This window comes from Erythrolamprus reginae, chromosome 4 (genome assembly GCF_031021105.1).
Source record: "Erythrolamprus reginae isolate rEryReg1 chromosome 4, rEryReg1.hap1, whole genome shotgun sequence".
In the NCBI taxonomy this organism is placed as follows: Eukaryota; Metazoa; Chordata; class Lepidosauria; order Squamata; family Dipsadidae; genus Erythrolamprus; species Erythrolamprus reginae.
The window spans coordinates 24,327,599-24,353,172 of NC_091953.1; the positions used below are offsets into that span (position 1 = coordinate 24,327,599).

The following is a 25,574-nucleotide window of genomic DNA, read 5'->3' on the forward strand; positions in this document are numbered from 1 at the left end:
CTGGAATCAACTCCCCCCAGAGATTAGAACTGCCCCACCCTCCTTGTCTTTCGCAAATTACTTAAGATCCACCTGTATCGCCAGGCATGGGGGAATTGAGACATCCCCCCCAGGCTTTTATAGTTTTATTTATGGTATACGTGTGTTGCATGGTTTTTAAATGATGGGTTTTTTAGATGTTTTTTTAATATTAGATTTGTTTACATTGTATCACTGTTATTATTGTTGGGTTTTTTAATTAAATATTTTTATTGATTTCTATAATATAAAAACACACACACAACATATGACATATAACATTGTATGCCGCCCCAAGTCTGCGGAGAGGGGCAGCATACAAATACCATTAATAAATAAATAAATAAACATGTGCTCAGTGATTGTGCCCACCACCAGACAAACAATCATACCCCACCACCAGTCGGGGGTGTTTCTTGTATAAATCATTTTAACCCAAGAGCGAAATATTTATTTACATATTATAAAGTGATTCCAACTTGTTTCTTATAACTTGGTCTCGGACAAGGTAAGATGATATATGGTGAGTAGGATCCGTTATTATTATTGTTGTGAGCCTCCCTGAGTCTTCAGAGAGGGGCAGCATAGAAATCTAATAAATTATTATTATTATTATTATTATTATTATTATTATTATTATTACTATTATTATTATGCTGCCTGTGCAGCCAACACCCTTTCAATAAGATATGGCAGCTGTTTCTTTGTAGGCCTCTAACCTGTGCTATTGCATAGTCAGAAGAGTTGGTGGCCTGCATGCCTTCGTTGCCACTGATCCCAACTCCAACATGAGCCGTCTGGATCATTCCCACATCGTTGGCACCGTCCCCAATGGCGAGAGTGATGGCATTCACATGTTTCTTCACCATGTCTACTATTTCTGACTTCTGCAGAGGAGACACCCTAGGAACAGAAGGGGAAAAAAAAGTCCGTCAGTTTCCAAACTATATGTGATCACTTGAAAATCACTGGAAAAGGCAATCACTGGAAAATTTACTGCTCCAATATTTCAGATTTTAAACCGCATGCCAATCTCCCCTCCCCTCCCACTGTAGGACTCATCAAGAATAGTAGGCTAAAAATATTTTGATTACCGAAAAAAACATTTTTCCAATTCTTATACCATATGATAGGCCTCTCCAGATGTGTTTGGATATCAACTTTCATAATTCCATCTTTTACTAGCTAGGGCAGATTGAAAGCATTGAACGCCAAGACAATTAGTGGGCATCGGATCGGGAAAAGGTATAAGATTAGTATTGAAATTGTTGCTATATTGAAAGAATGTTGTCCATAGTCACAAACATAGTTCATACACATTTCCTATTCGAGGGCTCCGCAGAACTTCTGGAATTACTGCCAGCTATCATGTTGTCTGGAGGAGATATGCACAGATCTCTCTGAAGAAATCAAATTGCCTGTTTTATGCTTCTTGTCTTTATGTTTATTTATTTATTTGTCACACAAATACAGTGATACCTCTTCTTACAAACTATTTTCACCTTACAAACCCACTGCCGTCGCTGGGATGCCCCGCCTCCGGACTTCCGTTGCCAGAGAAGCACCTGTTTTTGTGCTGCTGGGATTCCCCTGAGGCTCTCCTCCATGGGAAACCCCACCTCCGGACTTCCGTGTTTTTGTGATGCTGCAAGGGAATCCCAGAAGGGGAATCCCAGCAGCGCAAAAACGGGTGCTTCGCTGGCAACGAAAGTTTGGATGTGGAGTTTCCCAGGGAGGGGAGCCTCAGTGAAATCTCAGCATCGCAAAAACACAGAGGTCCGGAGGTGGGGTTTCAAGGACTTTGGTGTTTTTGCGATGCTGCGATTTCACTGATGCTCCCTTCATTGGGAAACCCCACCTCCAGACTTCCGGTACCAGTGAAGAGCTTGTTTTTGCGATGCTGGGATTCCCCTGCTGGAATTCCCTTGCAGCATCACAAAAACACAGAAGTGCAGAGGTGGGGTTTCCCATGGAGGGGAGCCTCAGGGGAATCCCAGCAGCACAAAAATGGGCGCTTCGGCTGGCAAAAGGGGTGAATTTTGGGCCTGCACGCATTAATCGCTTTTCCATTGATTCCTATGGGAAACATTGTTTCATCTTACAAACTTTTCACCTTAAGAACCTCATCCCGGAACCAATTAAGTTTGTAAGACAAGGTATCACTGTACAGTATTGTATTGTAGTATGTTTAACATAATCTAAGGTTAAAGTAGAGATAGAAAAGATAAAAACACATTAGGACAGGAACTAGGCACAAAGGTGCACTTATGCACGCCCCTTACAGACCTCTTAGAAAAGGGGAGAGGTCTATTGTAGATAATGTAAGGTTGAAGATTTTGGGATTGGGGGAAGAAACAACAGAGTCCGGTAGTGAATTCCAGGCGTTGACCACTCTATTGCTGAAATCGTATTTTCTGCAGTCTAGTTTGGAGCGATTTATATTTAGTTTGTATCTATTGCATGCTCTTGTGTTGTTGTTGTTAAAGGTGAAGTAGTCGCCAACAGGGAGTACATTGTGATGTATGATTTTATGAACAACAGTTAAATCAGTTTGGAGTCGGCGTAGCAATTGAAGCCTGGAAGAGTAAGGTAATTCGCTGTGTGAGGAGGAGTGGAGGACTCTTCTTGTGAAGTATTTCTGGACTCCTTCAATTGTATTAATGTCTGTTATGCAGTGTGGATTCCATACAGGTGTGAGCTGTATTCAAGAATTGGTCTGACAACTGGACTCAAGAAGACAGAACATGGTAAACTGTTTTAGACATTTTCATGTGCTTACTTCAATATTGTCTACTGTATAATGACTCCCCAGAGGCTTTGTCAAAGGTATTTCCCATCATTTGTTACGAGAGCCTCCCAAAAAGTCAGAAATACCAGACTGAGGAATCTAGAAAAACTATAGTGGTTTCAAAAGAAACGGAGATACTCTTTCATCTAGTGCAGTGATGGCGAACCTTTTTTTGCTTGGGTACCAAAACGGCACACACATGTGTGTGGTAGGCACACGCATGTGCCCACACCCATAATGCAATGCCCTCCACACACACATGCATCTTGCCGAAGGTCAATGACCCATTGCCTACTCTCGATATATATTATATATATCCCCTCTATTGAGAGCTACGGTATAGATTGCCTCTATTAACAGTAATATCAGCTTTGACCAACTTTAGTGAAATGGTTGTGCATTTGTGCCCTGTATGTGAGTTTCTCTTGGCAATTCACTGACCACTATGAGACTAGAACAGATCCAAAATAATAGAAAAAAGAAAACTTTTTTTTAAAGTGACTTTCAACTTACAAAGAATATGTTCTCCCACTAAGCAACAAAGTATAGGTATCAGCTCAGCAAGGTAGACCAGACCAAACCAATGCCATATAGGTCTGAATTATTTTATTGTAACTATCCTAGTAATATTATCTTGCAAATCTGAATGTGCTTCCTTCTCTCTCTCTTTATCTTCGTGTGAACTAGGGAGAGGTTTATCTGGATGCTTTCTCAAGTTATTTTTTTGTCCAGGCTCAGCCCCACTTACAGTATGAGACTATCATCATGAATGATAGCAGTTACATAGAAACATAGAAGTCTGACGGCAGAAAAATACCCCATGGTCCATCTAGTCTGCCCTTATACTATTTTCTGTACTGTATTTTATCTTAGGATGGATATATGTTTATCCCAGGCATGTTTAAATTCAGTTACTGTGGATTTATCTACCACGTCTGCTGGAAGTTTGTTCCAAGGATCTACTACTCTTTCAGTAAAATAATATTTTCTCATGTTGCTTTTGATCTTTCCCCCAACTAACCTCAGATTGTGTCCCCTTGTTCTTGTGTTCACTTTCCTATTAAAAACACTTCCCTCCTGGACCTTATTTAACCCTTTAATATATTTAAATGTTTCGATCATGTCCCCCCTTTTCCTTCTGTCCTCCAGACTATACAGATTGAGTTCATTAAGTCTTTCCTGATACGTTTTATACTTAAGACCTTCCACCATTCTTGTAGCCCGTCTTTGGACCCGTTCAATTTTGTCAATATCTTTTTGTAGGTGAGGTCTCCAGAACTGAACACAGTATTCCAAATGTGGTCTCACCAGCATTCTATATAGCGGGATCATAATCTCCCTCTTCCTGCTTGTTATACCTCTAGCTATGCAGCCAAGCATCCTACTTGCTTTCCCTACTGCCTGACTGCACTGTTCACCCATTTTGAGACTGTCAGAAATCACTACGCCTAAATCCTTTTCTTTTGAAGTATTTGCTAACACAGAACTGCCAATACAATAGTCAGATTGAGGATTCCTTTTCCCCAAGTGCATTATTTTACATTTGGAAACATTAAACTGCAGTTTCCATTGCTTTGACCATTTATCTAGTAAAGCTAAATCATTTACCATATTGCCGACGCCTCCAGGAATATCAACCCTATTGCACACTTTAGAGTCATCGGCAAATAGGCAAACCTTCCCTACCAGACCTTCCCCTATGTCGCTCACAAACATATTAAAAAGAATAGGACCCAGAACAGACCCTTGTGGCACACCGCTTGTAACCTGACTCTGCTCAGAATACTCGCCATTCACAACAACCCTCTGGTGTCTATGCTTCAGCCAGCTGCAAATCCATTGAACTATCCAGGGATTAAGTCCAATCTTCACTAATTTATCTATCAGCTCTTTATGTGGAACCGTATCAAAGGCTTTGCTGAAGTCCAGGTAGGCAATATCCACGGCACCACCTTCATCCAACACCTTTGTGACATAGTCAAAGAAATCAATGAGATTAGTCTGACATGATTTGCCTTCAGTAAAGCCATGCTGATTTGGGTCCAATAATTTATTGTTTTTTAGGTGCTGATTTATCCTCTTTTTCAGTAGAGTCTCCATCATTTTAACGACAACTGATGTCAAGCTAACTGGCCTGTAGTTACCAGCTTCTTCTCTACTGCCCTTCTTGTGGATAGGCACAACACTTGCCATTCTCCAATCCTCAGGAACATCTCCTGTTAACAAGGATTGGTTAAACAAATCAGTCAGGGGGGTAGCAATGACAGATCTGAGTTCTTTAAGAACTCTGGGGTGGATGCCATCTGGACCCATTGCCTTATTTATCTTTAATCGTTCAAGTTCTTCTAAGACATCGGCTTCTAAGATCACTGGAGCTGAATCCGTACAGTTGGAGGCAATGCTATATCCCTCTATAGTATTATTTTGTAAGGTGTCTTTTGAGAAAACTGAACAGAAGTAGCTATTGAAATGGTCAGCGATCTCCTTATTCCCATTAATGCATGTATTTTTCCCGGTACTAAGCTTCGTGATGCCGCAGTTTTTCTTCTTCTTATCACTAATATATCTGAAGAAGGTTTTATCCCCCTTCTTTAGAGATTTGGCAATTTCTTCCTCTTTTGAGGCTTTAGCAGCATATATTATCTGTTTCGCCTCCTTCTGTCTCATTTTATACACCTCCCTATCAGCTATACTTCCAGACTCTTTATACCTCCTATAGGCAGCCTTTTTTTCATTGACTATAGTCCTTACATCATTGCTAAACCATAGCGGTTTCTTCTTCCTTTTACCTTACAGTTCATTCTCCTGCCTATCCCTTTAATAAGCCACATTCGCCAAGCATATGATATTTATTTATTTATTTATTCACCATCATCAGGCTGAAGTTTTAAGCTTCGTGCTGCTGTAAATATGCAAAATCAAAATCTTTTGCTGTAGTGTTCTGTTTTGGAAATTAATTTAGTACTGTCAAAATTAATTTCCAAAACAGAACACTACAGCAAAAGAATAATAATGGAAGCCATCGAGATAGAAAAACATCCCCAAAATATGAACAAGCGGGATGATACCTCCCGCCTACCAGACATCTGGAAACCAGCCCTCAAACATAACCCAGCCATAAAAACAGAAATTAGACTCAGAACACATATTGCAAAACAATCAAGTAGCCTGCAAGCTCCAACTACCCAGGATATCACGCCTAATCAACAACCATTAACTAATCAGCATACTGCAGCTACATCAACGACCCCAGATGTTACCCCACTGACTCACCAGGAAGTTTCTACACAGCAGGCAATTGCTGAGCCATCAAACCACACCCAGCCACCAGTATTTATAGAAGGAAGGCAGCTTAGGTCTCGCAGTGTTTGCCTTAGAACAAGGACAGAAACACCAGCCTGAAGATGATGAGTGGGACCTCATCGAAACGTCGCTAGAAATTTCCAAATCCTACATGGGGGTCTTGGTATATTCGGGTTTCTTCCCGTGTAGGATTTGGAAATTTCTGGCGACGTTTCAACGAGGTCCCACTCGTCATCTTCAGGCTGGTATCCTGAGTAGTTGGAGCTTGCAGGCTACTTGATTGTTTTGCAATATGTGTTCTGAGTCTGGTTTCAGTTTCTATGGTTGGAATACCTTTGAGGGCTGGTTTCCAGATGTCTGGTAGGCGGGAGGTATCATCCCGCTTGTTCATATTTTGGGGATGTTTTTCTATCTCGATGGCTTCCATGATTATTCTTTTGCTGTAGTGTTCTGTTTTGGAAATTAATTTAGTACTGTCAAAATCAATTTCATGTCCTGTAGTTTTGAAGTGTTGGAAAAGGGAGGAGGAGAGTAAATGCATGTGTTGCAGAACATAAGAATGCATTAAGGAAAAAAGAAAAAAACCTCCTCCCTTTTCCAACACTTCAAAACTACAGGACATGAATGCAATGCCAGCTCCTTTTGTAGGGCTGCAATTTTTTCATCTTTTTCTTGATCTGCTGTGCGAATTGGCTGAGCTGTAAACAGGTCTCGAATCGGGTCTTCGTTTTCTCTTCCTCCTTCTGCTGCAGCTTTCTCCTTTCCTGACGAACCCATTGAATCATTCAAATAATTGAATCATTGGATTTGGTATGCAAAAAGAGACTATAATTCAATTATTTGAATTAATAATGCAATTTAGATCCACTTGTAATCTACAAACTCTTCAAAGCTGCTAATATTAACCCTACTTGCCTGCAGCAATCATTTGCTTCATTTTTCCTCCTCCATATCTTTTTAGAGCTCACAGCTGCAAAGATATACCCTAATTATATAGAGATAAAGAAATAGATTTATGCTGTCCTGAGTTGTACAAAATAAACGTGGAATATAAATCAAATAAATAAATGCAGACATAATAAATCTAGTTATAGATATGTATGCAAGGTGGCAACATTGACCAATCTCTATAAATTAGAAGAGTTTCCTCTTATCTGGGACACATTGCTGAATTACTCCAGAGTTTTAAATCCCCATTTGGTTGAGACCCTGTCTAAAATGTTTTACTTTATGAGCTACAATCAGGAATGAAAACAGACTGTATTTTGGGCAATATTTTACATTATCAGAATGTCTTAGAATTTAACATTAGTGAAACTCCATATCATCTATGTTTCAATGAGATTATTCACAGGTAAGCAATTTATTTTAGTACTATAGTAAAGTAAATCAATGCTGTAATCTTTCAAATAAAAACATTTAACAACCCACTCTATGAGAATGTTTTGTCCAAAGATACTTAGACTGAAACTTTCCTAATGCTTAGTCTTTTGAATAAAAACTTTCCCAAAGATAAAAGTTAGCACATGAAGACTAATGATATAATTTCCCAAGTAATTAAATCTACAAACAAAGCAGTGTGGGAAACTATTCTTTGATAACTTGAAAATTAAACAGATTTACGGGTTTTAAGCCAACTTTTCCCATTTTGATGCTCACAATAATTGAGAAAACATAGACTTTCCTTATCTGGTTCTCTCCAGGGACTGGACAATTGCCATAAGTGTTATGAAGTTTAAAAAGAACTCTGCTATTGGCTTGTTCAGAATGGAACTGAGAATCTCAAATGAGGAAGGTCATGTAATGTAATGCCATCTTCCTTAGGGATAAGAATGATAATTAAAGAACTGAAAGGACGAATAGGAATAGATGGATAGTTTTTACAATAAAGGCATGAAAATAGGATTTTCAGGTAATATTCATGGGCCCTTACATTTTTAGAATAGAATAGAATAGAATTTTATATTATATTTTACATTTCATTTTATTTTATTTTATTATTTTATTTTATTTTATTTATTTTATTATCTTATTTATTATTTTATTTTATTTTATATTTTATTTGCCAAGGGTGATTAGATGCACAAGGAAATTGTGCATATGCTCTCAGCGTACATAAAAGAAAAATATACATTTGTCAAGAATCCTTTGGTACAACACTTAATGATTGTCATAGGGGTCAAATAAGCAATGAAGAAACAAACAATATTAATAAAAATCTTAGGATACAAGCAACAAGTTACAGTCAAACCGTCCTAAGTGGGAGGAAAAGGATGATAGGAATGATGAGAAAAACTAGTAGAATAGAAGTGCAGATTCAGTAAAAAGTCTGACAGTGTTGAGGGAACAAGCCAATTTTAATGTGTTGATAAGAAACAGTGTCTAGAGTTGCGAGTCAGCAGGATTCCTGATTTTACCAAATACCTTAGCAAGGTTAAAACAAATAATGTCAATAAGGAGATTCCAAAGAAATTTTCCTAATAAGAAGAACAAGCAATTAAATGCAAGCAAATGTGGAATGATACAAGTCAGAACTAAAAATGATACTGTCTGCAGGTAACTGACTAAGGAAATTTTGATTATAATATTTAGATTGGTCTAGTGCAGTGATGGCGAACCTTGTGATGGCCGAAAGAGTGTGGGCGGATGCTATCTCACATGCGCAAGTGCCCATAATTCAATGCATAGGGAAGGTGAAAACAGCTTCCCCCACCCCCTGGAGGCCCTCTGGGGGCCAGAAACGGCCTGTTTCCCAACTTCTGGTGAGCCCAATAGGCTCATGTTTCACCCTCCCCAGGCTCAAAGGCTTCCCTGGAGCCCGGGGAGGGTAAAAACACCCCCTCCATCCTCAGGGAGGCTCTCTCGAAGACAGAAATGCCCTCCAAAGCTTCTGTGTGAGCCAAAAATCAGCTGGCCGGCACATACATGCAAGTTGGAGCTGAGCTAGGGCAACAGCTTGTGCGCCAGCAGATATGGCTCCGCATGCCACCTGTGACACCCATGCCATAGGTTCGCCATCACTGGCCTAATGTGTTATGCACAAACTCCATATCTAGAAGAATTTGGAAGAAGTTAAATGTTTTAAAGAAATTAAAACATAATTCTCAATCTCATGACTTTAAGATTTTTTTTTTTACATGCAGACACTTCTAGGAAGTTTTCAAGTAACTTCCTAAATGCCCCAAAACGAGGGATTTGAGAAGTGGCTGTTTTAAGTTGCTATCGGTGCAGCTGGAAGCTTCAGAAATGAATAACTATGGAGATGCTTTTTCAAAAGGCAACTGGACTTGTTTTTTCTTGAAGATATTTCACCCAAGAAGCTTCTTGGTACTAATTTGATACCTTGCATCCTTGCAAGCTTTTTTTTAATAGCCACAGCCGGGTCAGCCGCTATTGGCTGGATCTTCGGCGGGAGTTTCAAACCCTGGCATTGGCTGCTATGAACAATATACAGTGGTACCTTGTCTTACGAACATAATTCGTTCCGTGACGAGTTTGGTAAGTAGAAAAGTTTGTAAGATGAAACACTGTTTCCCATAGGAATCAATGTAAACGTGAATAATGCGTGCAAATCCTTTAGAGGAAAATCCCAAACTTTACAAGGGAGGCGAATGGAGGACGGGGAGGAGCAGCGAAAGGGGATGGGTGGAGGAAGCAAGGCTAGTGGGGTGCTAGCAAAAGGGGAAGGAAGGAAGGCAAGGGGGGGGCGCCCCTCCCTTTTCTTTCTTCAATAGACACCCTTTCATTGGCTCTCCAAGCACTCATTCTCCTTGCTTCCTTCATACAAACCCTGGCAACGGAAGTCCGGAGGCGGGGCATCCCAGCTGCGGCGGCTTGGGTTTGTAAGGTGAAAATAGTTCAGAAGAAGAGGCAAAAAAATCTTAAACACCGGGTTCGTATCTTGAAAAGTTCGTTAGAAGAGGCATTCGCAAGACGAGGTACCACTGTATATATAACCTGCTGGAGCCACCATTCTACATTCTCCTTCACCCTTTCTCTGGTCCCTTCTTTGAAAGTAACATTTATTACAGGTTACCATTACTAATTTTTAAAGCAATATACCTATATATTTTTTAAAAAGCTTCACACTCTCACAAAGTCAAGACAAAATTTGTAACGTTCAAGAGAAAAGGCCAAAGAAACATAGAAACATAGAAATCTGACGGCAGAAAAAGACCTCATGGTCCATCTAGTCTGCCCTTATTCTATTTTCTGTATTTTATCTTAGGATGGATATATGTTTATCCCAGGCATGTTTAAATTCAGTTACTGTGGATTTATCTACCACGTCTGCTGGAAGTTTGTTCCAAGGATCTACTACTCTTTCAGTAAAATAATATTTTTTCATGTTGCTTTTGATCTTTCCCCCAACTAACTTCAGATTGTGTCCCCTTGTTCTTGTGTTCGCTTTCCTATTAAAAACATTTCCCTCCTGGACCTTATTTAACCCTTTAATATATTTAAATGTTTCGATCATGTCCCCCCTTTTCCTTCTGTCCTCCAGACTATACAGATTGAGTTCATTAAGTCTTTCCTGATACGTTTTATGCTATAAATGATGCTATACTTTTCTACCAAGTCAAACACTTTAATTTCAGGCCCCATATTTTTAAAAAAGTTGTACAAAATTGTCCAGTGACAAGGTAGGAAAACCTTAAATTTATTTTGTGTCTCTAGATTCTTTGGAAGTCTTTAATGGCTGCAGACGAATTCCATTTTTCACAAAAGCCTAAAATTGTGACACAAATGGAAGCTAGCAGAATAAATGGCATAGCTATATCTCTTTTACATTTCTAATGACCTCAATCAATATGACAACCATATCAACATGCTTAATTGCAGTGGCTTTCTTTTTGATCAGACCACCATATGCCGTTTAAAAAAAAAATTCAATTGTATCTAATGTAAACATTTTTAAGGACAAGAGAAATTGCCTTGCAAAATTCAGAGAGGCATGTGAAAAGCAAAGGATAATGACTTGCTGGTTCAAGTATTTGTTTGGGAAATATAAATTAGTTAAGGTTTATTTATTATTAAATTCCAACTCATGTCTTAATACATTGCAGGTATTCAGCTGCCTGAGACAGAACCTTCTCAGAAGCTAAAAATTCATCTCTCCCTGAACAACTGCAAGAGTTGGTTGTTTTGAAAAGCCATATCTCTTAGACATAATGTAATTATGAAAAATATGCCAAAAATATAGAAGTCTCCTCTAAAATATAAACTTTCCAATTTTGACCTTCCAATTGCAGAGATCAACTATACTGTTAAGATGGTAATATTTTCCAAAGACTAAACTAAATTTGACAAGGAGGAACTCACCAGTTAGGATTTCTAGCAAGGCTTTAAAATAAATGTCGGTGCATTGAAAATATATAACTTTTTTTCCCTTCCGAAAAGATAAATACAATTTTCTCCATATCACCCGCAATGTCATCATTACAGTACACTGACAGACACTGAAATTCAAAGCTGGTTGGGAATTTAAACTTGGCCTTTGATTTATCGTAATAATTTTGCCCTCACAAGCTAAGGTAAAAGGTCGGAATGCAAAGCAAAGCAAAAACTTTATCTAGGATAGCACCTTATGACTGTGACATGCCTCTTGGAAGGTTACAAGCACCCACAACAACAACCATCCTATTCTAATAAGGTTTTTAAATATCTGGCATTAAAAGAACCACCATGGATTCTGGAAATGCAGTGGTACCTCTACCTACAAACACCTCTACTTACAAACTTTTCTAGATAAGAACCAGGTGTTCAAGATTTTTTGCCTCTTCTCAAGAACCATTTTCCATGTACAAACCCGAGCCTCCGAAACTGTAACCGGAAAAGTCAGGGAGAAGCCTCCGTGGAGCCTCTCTAGGAATCTCCTGGGAGGAAACAGGGCCAGAAAAGGCAGAGAGAAGCCTCTGTGGGGCCTCTCTAGGAATCTCCTGGGAGGAAACAGGGCCAGAAAAGGCAGAGAGAAGCCTCTGTGGGGCCTCCCTAGGAATCTCCTGGGAGGAAACAGGGCCTCCACTCTCCCTATGATTTCCCAAATCGCACACAATATTTGCTTTTACATTGATTCCTATGGGGAAAATTCTTACAAACTTTTCTACTTAAGAACCTGGTCACGGAACGAATTAAGTTCATAAGTAGAGGTACCACTGTAGTCAGCAGAATTCATAGCGAACGATGACTTCATTGAGCCTGAGTCTTTTCAAAGGCAAACTACAAGTTATAACCATCTGAAATTCTAATTACATTTTGCCTACGATATATCACATGTACTATAGTTATACGATTGCTTTATTCTTACTTATATAAAAACTTAGGAACAGATACCACGTCTAGGCAAGAAGATAAGGGCGCTTGAACATCGCCCCTCCCTTTCTGCTGTGGTTTTCGAAGCAAAATACAATCCTGCCATTTTCACCAGGGAAAATATAAGTGAGAGATGCCCTGCTTGCTGAATTATAACCCCAATCAGAATCCCCTGAGCTTTAGCATGAAAAAGGATTTTTAATATACACAGATTTGTGGCCATTGCTATAATTTGCGGAAACAAATTGCATAGTTTCACTACGCACTGCTGAGTGAATTTTAAGAAAAACTTTGTTTTAACTGTGCTGAATTTCTCACCATACACTCAGCCTATTATTACATGACTGAGAAAGACTAGAAAAAAACCCTCCTTATCTTGGATTCTGGGAGTTCTGACACGTGAGATAAGCACCAGATTTGGGAAGGTTAATATGCTCATGCACAGGAAACATAATGGATTAAAACAGGGGTCCCCAAACTTTTTACACAGGGGGCCAGTTCACTGTCCCTTGGACTGTTGGAGGGCCGGACTATAAAAAAACCTATGAACAGATTCCTATGCACACTGCACATACCTTATTTCTCTCTCTCTCACGCTCTTTCTCTCTTTCTCTCTCTTGCTTTCTCTCTCTCTCTTGCTCTCTCTCGGCACACAGCCCAGGCCGTCAATCTCCCTTATCTTCCATTGATTCGTATGAAGACGTTTTGGACCCACGCAAGCACAGAATTATGCGTAGAAGAAACCAAGTAAGGACATATTACAGGAGATAAGAGCGGCCACCTGTATTTGGGTGCGGCTCCAATAATTAGGGCTGCTGCTATAAATAGCAGCATGTGGGTTTGGCCATTGTGGAAGAGTATCTGATCGCAGTTCGTCAGGAATCCTGTGTTGCTGGTTTCTGGACTTTGTTTGTTGATTTTTCATGCCTTTGAAAACAAAGCAAAGCAACGTGTGTGTGTGTGTGTGTGTGTGTGTGTGTGTCGCTTCGTTGGAAGAAGAAGGGGTGTGAAGTTTCTTCACAGCTGCTAGCTAAGTACTTAATGACTGCTTAAGGTTAATTGTACAGACTACCCGGTTGTTTTGGGACAAGTGCTCTTTGCAATACAAAAAGAGTGCTTAGTTTATTTTGAATTTTGGGATAAAGAACATTGTTTAGAATTTTCAAACGTGTGTGTGTCTGAAATTTGTACCCTTGAATTTTCAGGAGGCTCCTACCAGAGAGCCGGGCCGAACAAATAATAATAATAATAAAATAATAAAATAATAATAATAATAATAATAATAATAATAATAATAATAATACAATAATAATAACTGGACAGTGGCACAAAACATTGCTGACCCTTCCATACTAAGTCTGCTTTCTTTTTTCCCTTTCCTGCCTTCCTCCTCCTGGTAACTGGACCCAGAGTAGACTTATTTATTAAAAGTCTGGGAAGGGAATGTTGTGCATGCTCTCCCTACTTTCTTAATGGTGGCACCGGGAGAAGTTGCTGAATCCCATACCATGCTGTGCCACTTTCGTTAGTCGCCATCATTCTTTCCCAACGTCTGGTTTGACAAGGCTCTGAAGGTCTTTCGACAATTTATTTTTGTGGCAGCCCAATTAAGTCCCATTGGTGCTATTAAAGGGGAAAGGGGATTGTCAGGGTACAGTTTTAAGGAATTAATCTTTTCCTGCAGGCAGAGAGGCGGACATTGCCTGGAGGGACCCTGTTTCCCAATGAGAAGCACGCTTTGAAAAGTTTTGACAGCCAGCATGGTAATAAGCCAATTTCTATTGATGCATTCTCTTCAAAGGTGAACTCTAGGCGGGCAAGTAAGAAGACAGCATCCCAGTGCCAGTGTCTACCGAAAGGAAATGTTGCCCATTCAATACTAGGACAAAGTTTATTCTACACCCATGCATCAAAATGACCTATAAAGCCCTTCATGGCACCGGACCAGATTATCTCAGGGACCGCCTTCTGCTGCATGAATCCCAGCGACCAGTTAGGTCCCACAGAGTGGGTCTTCTGCGGGTCCCGTCAACTAAACAATATCGCTTGGCGGGACCCAGGGGAAGAGCCTTCTCTGTGGTGGCCCCGGCCCTCTGGAACCAACTCCCTCCAGAGATTAGAATTGCCCCCACCCTCCTTGCCTTTCGTAAGCTGCTTAAAACCCACCTCTGCCGCCAGGCATGGCGGAATTGAGATACTCTTTCCCCCTAGGCCTTTACAATTTTATGTATGGTATATCTGTATGTATGTTTGGTTTTTATAATAATGGGTTTTTAACTGTTTTTAGTATTGGATTATTATTATATGCTGTTTTATTGCTGTTGTTAGCCGCCCTGAGTCTGCGGAGAGGGGCGGCATACAAATCCAATAAATGAATAAATAAATGAATGAATGAATGAATGAATGAATGAATGAATGAATGAATAAATAAATAAAAATAAAAATAAAATAAAAACTATTCCATCTAAACCAGTGGTTCTCAACCTGGGGGTCGGGACCCCCTTGGGGGGGGTGTCGAATGACTGTTTCACAGGGGTCGCCTAAGACCACGGGAAAAGACAAATTTCCCATGGTGTTAAGAACTAAAGCTTCTATTCTGGCGCCTTGGAACCTATTTTTACAATCCGACCAATCAAGCGTTTACAGTGGGGGCCCGTCCCTCTGACCTTCCTGCCAATCAGCTTCAATCTCTGTTGGGAGAATTGGCGCTAGACTTATGGTTGGGGGTCACCACAACACAAGGAACTGTATTAAGGGGTCGCGGCATTAGAAAGGTTGAGAACCACTGATCTAAACTATTAGTTGGGGGAAAGATCAAAAGCAACATGAGAAAATATTATTTTACTGAAAGAGTAGTAGATCCTTGGAACAAACTTCCAGCAGACGTGGTTGATAAATCCACAGTAACTGAATTCAAATATGCCTGCAATAAACGTATATCCATCCTAAGATAAAATACAGGAAATAGTATAAGGGCAGACTAGATGGACCATGAGGTCTTTTTCTGCCGTCAGTCTTCTATGTTTCTATGTTTCTATCATCAATGTAATTTCTAGAACTAATATATCAACAGTAGTGGGTTGCTACTGATATGGTAGAGGTCGGCGCACCAGCAGCGATAATTTATCATAGTTGATTTCCAGGGACAAATTCCCATTACTGCCACTATCGCTGCACTGTGTATGTAGCTTCGGTTCTCTTATGTGTGCATGCGTACATCTGAGGGTATTTTTGCTTCATGTGTATACACAGAAGCAAAATCTTGCAAGACGGTGCGCATGCGTGAGACTTTGGCAATTTTTTACTTATTTCTCTATCCTGGTTGTCAATACCTTGTATGTAATAATATTGGGTTACAATACATATAAGCTATGAACGTATGTTTATATGATATACCTTTAAGAGATGGATCATAGTTGGCCATAAAACAGGAGGTTTTTTCCTGTTACGTTACTTTATGTCTAGAGCTGTGTGTGGAATTTAACTGGTTTCTATTGGATATTGAGATTGTATTTGTGGTTAGAAGTGCAAAGAGATTATTCTACCTTGTTACTGTATATAATACAGTGTTCCCTCGTTACTTCACGGTTCGTCTTTCGCGGATTCGCTATTTCACGGGTTTTCAAAGGGGGCTTAAATCCATTAAAAACTTTAAATCCATTAAAAATTCATAAAATTCTTCTACAGTACTGTACTCTATTAAAGAAACTGGTAAAATATCACATGTAGTTCCAGCTGAGAAACATTATAGAATGACTGTTTAATGCAAAGGGTGGGTTTTAAAAGTCCGAATACGTACTCATTAAATACATTTTTTTAAAAAATTCCTCTACTTTACGGAAATTCGTTTTTCACGGGGGATCCTGAAATGCATCCCCCGTGAAAAACGAGGGATCACTGTGTATCTATTTTGTACTGGTATCTGACTGAACAGTCCATTACTATTTCTACTCACACCATACACTGTATTAAAGTTGTTTTGTGGATATATTTTTTTTCTTAAGCAATCTATCACTTGGTAACCTTTGTTATTTCCAGGCCAGCTCCACAGACCATATCTAAGCACCTTACAGGCAAATTCCAGCCTGCGGGCTTTGAGTGTGACACCCCCAGAACGGTCCTCCTAGAAAGGCAAATCATCAGACCCCATTACCCATTTATTTATTTATTTATTTATTTGTTTGTTTGTTTGTTTGTTTGATTGATTCATTTTTATGCCGCCCTTCTCCTTAGACTTAGGGTGGCTTACAACATGTTAGCAATAGCATTTTTTAACAGAGCCAGCCTATTGCCCCCCACAATCCGGGTCCTTATTTTACCCATCCCGGAAGGATGGAAGGCTGAGTCAACCCTGAGCTGGTGATGAGATTTGAACCGCTGACCTGCAGATTTAGCAAGTCAGCTTCAGTGGCCTACAGTACAGCACTCTACCTGCTGTGCCACCCCGGCTTCATATGCTTTTACTGGAGATGGATCCATGTGGTGAGATTCAATTTTTTTTTACTACCAGTTCTGTGGGCGTGGTTTGGTGGGCATGGTGTGGCTTAGTGGGTGTGGCTTAGTGGGCATGGCTGGGGAAGGATACTATAAAATCTCCATTCCCTCCCCACTCCAGGGGAAGGTTACTGCAAAATTCACATTTCATCCCGATTAGCTGGGATTCGGGAGGTGGAGAATAGATGGGGGCAGGGCCAGTCAAAGGTGGTATTTCTGCTACTGATTCCCAACTGGTCAGAACTTGTGAGCTGCCCCGAGTTCTCGGAGAAGGGCGGCATACAAATCTAATAAATAATAAAAATAATGATGATGATGATAATAATAATAATAATAATAATAATAATAATAATAATAATCCACTGGAACTTGTGCTGGCACTGCCATTTACCAGTGGCAAAGAACTGGTGGGATCATAAGCCTGAAAAAGTGGTCGAAAATGAGAAAGCAAAACTACTGTGGGACTTCCGACTTCAGATTGACCGAATTCTGAAGCATAACACACCAGACATTGTGATCGTGGAGAAAAAGAAAGTATGGATCATCGACATCGCAATCCCAGGAGACAGCAGAATTGAGGAGAAGCAGCTAGAGAAATTAGTGAAATACGAAGATCTAAAAATCGAGCTGCAACGACTCTGGCATAAGCCAGTGAAAGTGGTCCCAGTGGTACTTGGCACGCTGGGCGCAGTACCAAAGGATCTCAGCAGACATTTGAAAACCATCAGAATTGACAAAAACTCCGTCTGTCAATTGCAAAAGGCCGCTTTACTGGAATCGGCAAACATAATTCGCCGCTACATCACGCAGTCCTAGGTGCTTGGGAAGCGCCTGACTGGTGATGAAATACGAAATCCAGCATAGTGATCTCGTTTGCTGTGTTGTACTGACATAATAATAATATTAATAATAATAATAATAATAATAACAACAACAACAACAACAACAACAACAACAACAACAACAACTTGCTGAATCCCACCTCTGATCCAGAAGCATTCTGAAGGAAAGAAATTATATACAAATTGCCTAGCATTGTTCTCTGGTGCGGGGGCTTTGAGAATTTATTGCAGCCCAAGTTGATTAGGTAATTGGCACTGAAATTGTTTCTATAGCTTGCCATTCCTTCCTTAATGTCAACTTGTACTTGAGCACTTTCTCTCAGGGGGGCCTTAATCAGAATTACATTTGGCAGACTTACATAGGGTATTGTGACGGGGTAATTAGACATTTGTCATAGTTTCAATTTTTATCTTAACAGCTGTTTGTAAAAACAAATGTACTATTATTGTTGTAATCATTCATCTCCTGAGCCAAAAGCAACTGAGCAGATATACAGGCTCCCAGACAGCCTACGGGTTGGATCCTGCAGAAAGTTATTGCCAAATTTTGTACCTGTCTCTTGGAAAGAATTAAAGAGAGACCCTGTGTTAAGGATCGGGGCATCCATATTTCTTAAAGGGAGATGTTTGCATAGGTCCTTAACCGATTACACGATCCCTGTTTTCACAACCTCCCACCGAAAGAACGCTGCCCCCAGTCTCAATTGCAGATAAATGTTCAGTGCCAGGGATATCAACCATCCTTATAATTAACAGGTTCCTTCCTTTTAATGTTTCTGTCAACCGAGCCCTTGAAGAGGGAAGGGGAAAATCTCAAAAACTGCTGTTTTGTTGAAACAGTTTCTCATATGTTTAAAATTGTTTAGAAAATACAACTCTTTATTTGAGGTAGCTCAGGGGACACCAATCTTCTGGGCACCAGGAACCTGTTCCATGGAAAAAGGGTTTTCCATGGACTAGAGGAGGGATAGAAACATAGAAGATTGACGGCAGAAAAAGACCTCATGGTCCATCTAGTCTGCCCTTATACTATTTTATCTTAGGATGGATATATGTTTATCCCAGGCATGTTTAAATTCAGTTACTGTGGATTTACCAACCACGTCTGCTGGAAGTTTGTTCCAAGGATCTACTACTCTTTCAGTAAAATATTATTATTATTATTATTATTATTATTATTATTATTATTATTATTATTATTAAAATTTGTATGCCGCCCCTCTCCGTAGACTCAAGGTGGTTCACAGCAGTAATAGAAAACAATATAGAATACAAATACAATATTTAAATACTAAAAACCCATAATTTAAAAAACATGCACACAACATACCATACATAAACAATATAGGCCTGGGGAAGTTATCTCAGTTCCCCCATGCCTGATGACAGAGGTGATTCCCTCCCCAGGGTAATGGACGGACAGATGGAAATGTCCTTGGGAGGCAAAACCCACAGCCACTCCAACTTATCAGGGTTGAGTTTGAGTCTGTTGACACCCATCTAGACCCCAACAGCCTCCAGGCACTGGCACATCACTCCCACTGCTTCGCTGACTGGACATGGGGTGGAGATGTAAAGCTGGGTATCATCTGCATACTGATGATACCTCACCCCATGCCCTTGGATGATCTCACCCAGCGGTTTCATGTAGATATTAAATAGCAGGGGGGAGAGGACCGACCCCTGAGGCATCCCACAAGGGAGCAACCTAGAGGTCGACCTCTGACCCCTGCACTAACACCGACTGTGACCGACCAGAGAGGTAGGAGGAGAACCACTGAAGGACAGTGCCTCCCACTCCCAACCCCTCCAGCCGGCGCAGAAGGATACCATGGTCGATAGTATCAAAAGCTGCTGAGAGGTCAAGAAGCACCAGGACAGAGGATAAACCCCTGTCCCGGGCCCGCCAGAGATCATCCATCAGCACGACCAGAGCAGTTTCCGTGCTGTAGCCAGGCCTGAATCTTGACTGCTGAGGGCCTAGATAATCGGCTTCTTCCAAGATAATAATATTTTCTCACGTTGCTCCTGATCTTTCCCTGAGTAACCTCAGATTGTGCAGTGGTCTGGAATCATGTGATCCTCTTTGGTGATCTTCAGACAAGCCAAGTCAACAGAGAAACCAGATTTGTTTAACATAGTTCTATGTTACTAATTTAAGACCTGCAGTCATTCATTTAACGAATGTTGAGCAAACGTCGTAAAATGGGGCGATACTCACTTAACAAATTTCTCACTTAACAGTATAAATTTTGGGGTCAATTGTGGTCGTAAGGTTGAGGACTACCTGTATATATGGCAACTGCAGCAAGGCTAATTATTGACTCAAAGATGGACGAATACAGAAATACCCATGTAATGGAAGAGCAGAATTTTAAGATAGTTTGCAGAAATAGTTGAATTGTCTTTTTGAATTAAGAAGAGAACACCAGTTCCTTTGATGACAGATGGGAAACTCTTTCTGGACTTTTTTCTAAAAGTGGATAAAACAGAATTGGTGATTTTGGAACACATTGATTAAAAAGCTTTGTTTGTAATTTGGGAAATGGTAATTACTATGTTTGTAACTGCTGCAAAGATAGAAAATTGCTTCTTTATATATTGCTCTTCTTTGGTTATCATTCAATTTTTCTTTTATTCTTCATGTTTGATTTTTAAAAAAAAAATTATTTCATGTTTCTGTAGTTTGTATAAAACTTTCTTTTAATAAAAAATATATTAAAAAAGAAAAGACATCATTTCATACCGCACAGGAGGAGGCAATGATTGAAATGCCTTTTGTTTTAAAAAATACATTCACATGGATGGTGCAACCCTGCTTGAAGTCTTCAAGCAGATCTATCTTCTCCTTCAGAAATCTTTGCATGGATGCTTCAAAGGCTTTTCTAGCTGGTCTCTGCACCTCCATAGATGTAGTGATTTTGCTCTTGTGGCTCTCCGATAGAAGGGTGCACCCATATGAAATACAGAACATTACACCGCTCCTTCCTAGACTTTTCAGGGTAAGGAATGCAAGTACGTCATACAAACTTTTCGAGATACAAACCCGGGGTTTAAGATTTTTTTTGCCTCTTCTTACAAACTATTTTCACCCTACAAACCCACCACCGCCACTGGGATGCCCCGTCTCCGGACTTCCGTTGCTAGCGAAGAGCCTGTTTTTGCGCTGCTGGGATTTCCCTGAGGTTCCCCTCCATGGGAAACACCACCTCCAGACTTCTGTGTTTTTGCGATGCTGCAGGGGAATCGCAGCAGCGCAAAAACGGGTGATTCGCTGGCAACGGAAGTCCGGAGGTGGGGTTTCCCAGCGAAGGGAGCATCAGTGAAATCGCAGCATCGTAAAAACACAGATGTCCGGAGGTGGGGTTTCGAGGACTTCGGTGTTTTTGCAATGCTGCGATTTCACTGATGCTCCCTTCGCTGGGAAACACTACCTCCGGACTTCCGTTGCCAACGAAGCGCTCGTTTTTGCAATGCTGGGATTCCGCTGCTGGGATTCTCCTGCAGCATCGCAAAAACACAGAAGTCCGGAGGTGGGGTTTCCCATGGAGGGAAGCCTCAGGGGAATCCCAGCAGTACAAAACCGGGCGCTTCGGCTGGCAAAAGGAGTGAATTTTAGGCTTGCACACATTAATCATTTTTCCATTGATTCCTATGGGAAACATTGTTTCGTCTTACAAAGTTTTCACCTTAAGAACCTATTCCTGGAACCAATTTAGTTTGTAAGACAAGGTATCACTGTATTAACAGAATAACGGGAGGGATCTTCTAGTTCAGGACGTCAAACTCCTGGTCCACGGGTCAAATGTGTCATGCGCTGGACACGCCCATGCCCAATTTAGCGAAGGGGGGAAAGTCCTGATATGTCATGTGATGCCCCATGATGATGTGAGTTTGACACCCAGTCCAACCCTTTGCTCAGGCAAGAAAACCCTACACCGCTTCAGACAAATGGTTATCCATATCGCTTTTTGAAAACATCCAATGTTGGAGCATTTACACTTTCTCTAGGCAAGCTGTCCAACTGATAAATTGTTCTAAATGTCAGGAAATTTCTCCTTAGTTTTAGATTGCTTCTCTCCTTGATTAGTTTCCATCTATTGCTTCTTCTCCTACTTTGAAAAGGGGTGTCCCAGTTGTTTCCCTTACTTTAGATGCTTTCTAGTGGCACAGAAACTCTATCATAGTGGAGTATAATATTTACTGTATTTTTCGGAGTATAAGACGTACCGGAGTATAAGACACACCTTAGCTTTTTGGGAGGAAAATAGGGAAAAGAATCTGCTTACCAGATATTAATCCGGCTAGCATCCTTAATCTGGTCAATTTCAGCACATTATTTTATCCCCTGGTTAGGGCTTTTAAAAAGACTTATTCGGAGAGAGTAACAATAAAAGAGCTTGCAAGCCAGTAAGAGCTGGGAACATTGTTAGTATCTGGTTAGGGCTGGAAAGAAACATTTGGAGCAAGTTAGAGCAATGAAAAAAAAATCTGCAAAAACTTAGGGCTTGGAAAACATTCATTGCAGAGAGTAACAATTAAAGAGCTTGCAGCCAGTAAGAGCTAGGAAGAATGGAATAGTTAGCACCTAGTTAGGGCTAGGGGGAAAAGGCTTCGAAAAAAGCTACATTCAGAGTATAAGACACACCCAAATTTTCAGCCTCTTTTAGGGAGGAAAAAGTTGCACGTTATACTCCGAAAAAATGCAGTATATTTTACATAAAACACACTATCAGATGTGTGCTTCTATGTAGAAAGAAACCCCCCTCCATTTCTTTAAGAGCTTTGTTTAGAGCAATTCTGTACATTCCAATCTTTAATTTCCTCTGCTTCCACCATTGCCAAATTCATAGATAGCAGTTTTTGTCCTCAAAAATTGTAGGATGTTCAGATTTCAGTTACAATAATAATGAATCTCTCTACATAGCCTAGTAGAGGCACATCTTAGAAGCCAAAATGCCATTCTGCTGCCATCCATTTTATATTGTGTTCTATCGGGCTTTCTGGTAGAATCCTCCCAAAAATTCACAGGTACAAATTTCACACACACACACACGTTTGAAAATTCAAAACAATGTTCTTTATAACGAAAATTCACTTAAACCAAGCCCTCTTTTGGTATAGCAAAGAGCACTCGTCTCCAAATAAACTGGTAATTTATACAAGTCCCTTATCAGTTCTGTGATACTTAGCTTGCAGCTGTGAGGCAATTCACAGTCCTTCTTCTTCCACAAAGTGAAACACACTTTGCTCTGGTTTAGTTTCAAAGCGGGGGAAAATCAGCCCACAGAAGGTCAAAGTCAATAAAGCAGTCACAAAACACAACGATCAGATAATCCTCCACAATGGCCAAACCCACAGGCTGCTATTTATAGCAGCCTCACTAATTACCACAGTCCCACCCAACCACAGGTGGCCTCATTTTCTTTGATAATAATCTCTCAGTTGTTGCTGCCTATGTATTGCTCTCCGCATGCGTGGCTGTATCATTAACTCTTGTTCTGAATCCAAGGAGGAGAGAGATAATTGATCTCCTTCTGAGCTGTCTGCCACACTCTCCTCCTCCCTGTCACTCATGTCTTCTTGGTCAGAGGAGCCTTCATCAGCAGATTCCACCGGGGGCAAAACAGGCCTGCAGCATGTGGATGTCTCCCCAACAGCCACAGTCCTTGGGGCAGGAGCTGGGCCAGAGCTAACCACAACATATTGCATGCATATATATTGCATTTATATGATTTTTTTGTCTGAAAATGCCTCAAAGGTTATTCCAGATTTTTTTTTCTTGCAACAAGAAGCAGTGCTTGTGAAACACAGGGTGAGTTTATCATGAGCCATTATGCATGGAACTATGAAACCTTGCAGCCTGAATGGATACTGTATTGGGAAGACATTGAGAAGTAGGACATAATCTTCAAACATGACCTCAGAGGAATCACATAGGAAATTAATTTAAATTAATTCAAATGATCAACCTAGTCTTTCTTTGGGATTTTTAAAAGATAGGTTTTTAATTAATTTATATAAATGGAGAATATTCTGTTAACTTTCAGAAGGCAGTTTCAAAAGGAAGGCAGTGACCATTTTTAAGCTGGTCATCCCATTAAAAAAATATATATAAACGACTATTCCATTCTTCAAAAATAAATGGAGCGGAAAGCCATTTTCTTTTTGATTACATATAGCATTAGAGGATTAATAATAATTCTTTTGCCAACATCTATCTTCAGCTTAGGTTTTTTTCATGTGTTCAACATGAAAGGCTGGGGAACATTTTCTTGTACTGTCTTCGCAATGCTTTTGTTTATTACAGAGAGCAATGGCAAAAGCTTAAAATAAAAATAAGAGGAAGAGAATTCTTACTATTATTTATTCAAATTTATTAACCATCCAATTCCGATGGATTCTGGGCAGTTGTAATAATAATAATAATAATAATAATAATAATAATAATAATAATAATAATAATAATAATAATATATTAGATTTGTATACCGCCCCTCTCCGAAGACTCAGGACGGCTCACAACAACGATAAAAACAATATTATAATGGCACAAATCTAATATTAAAAAACTAAAAACCCTATCATAATTAAAAACCAAACAGCACATACATACCAAACATAAATTATAATAAGCCTGGGGGAAAGATGTCTCAAATCCCCCATGCCTGGCGGTATAGGTGGGTCTTAAGTAGTTTACGGAAGACAAGGAGGGTGGAAGCAGTTCTAATCTCCGGGGGGAGTTGATTGAGGGCTGGGGCCGCCACAGAGAAGGCTCTTCCCCTGGAGCTCGCCAGATGATATTGTTTAGTCGACGGGACCCGGAGAAGGCCAACTCTGTGGGACCTTATCGGCCGCTGGGATTCATGCGGTAGCAGGCGGTTCCAGAGAGTAATAATGTAGAAGTAACCTTAGGTGACTAGTCCCAGAGCCTCTGCCAAGGAATGATCAGATAAAACACAATATAATCCACAGATGGTCACTGAGTGAGGAAAGGGGCTTAGAAAAGACGGTCTATGGAGATCCTCAGTCATCCATGGTTGTCTCAAAGGTGTTTTTTCAGCAATTGAACTTTCTTGTATTTCTTTGAAGATGTTTTGCTTCTCAACCAAGAAGCTTCTTCACTCTGACTGAATGGTGGGTAATGGAAGGATTTAAAAATAATAATATTAATAACAACAACAGAGTTGGAAGGGACCTTGGAGTTCTTATCACCTCCAGGTTCAACTACTGCAATGCTCTCTACATGGGGCTACCTCTGAAGAGCGTTCAGAAACTGCAAACTGTGCAGAGCGCGGCCGCACGAGCAGTCATGGCTTACCCAGACATGTACGTATCTGGGTAAGCCATGTCTAAAGATACTTCACCAGAAGAGCCCTTCACTCCTCCACTCAAAATAGAATACCCTACGAGACTAGACTTTCAATCCTGGGTCTACAAAGCTTAGAACTAAGACGCCTTAAACAAGATCGGAGTATTGCCCACAAGATCATATGACTACTTCAGCTTCAACCACAACAACACAAGAGCACACAACAGATTTAAACTTAATATTAACCGCTCCAAACTTGACTGTAAAAAATATGACTTCAGTAACCGATTGTACATATCTGGGTAAGCCATGTCCAAAGATACTTCACCAGAAGAGCCCTTCACTCCTCCACTCGAGAATAGAATACCCTACAAGACTAGACTAACAATCCTGGGCCTAGAAAACCTAGAACTACGGTGCCTAAAACACGATTTGAGTATTGCCCACAAGATCATATGCTGCAACGTCCTACCGGTCAATGACTACTTCAGCTTCAACCGCAACA

General features: G+C 40.3%; 1 protein-coding gene across 7 annotated transcripts in view; it reads right to left on the reverse strand.

The window, feature by feature from the left end:
* Window positions 1-25,574, reverse strand: part of ATP8A2 (ATPase phospholipid transporting 8A2) — a 460,631-nt gene that overhangs the window by 212,847 nt on the left and 222,210 nt on the right. For all 7 annotated transcript variants that reach the window (XM_070749818.1, XM_070749817.1, XM_070749821.1 and 4 more), the window contains one exon: window positions 738-921. In XM_070749818.1, the coding sequence (XP_070605919.1) occupies window positions 738-921 (184 nt within the window). The remainder of the gene's footprint in view (window positions 1-737; window positions 922-25,574) is intronic.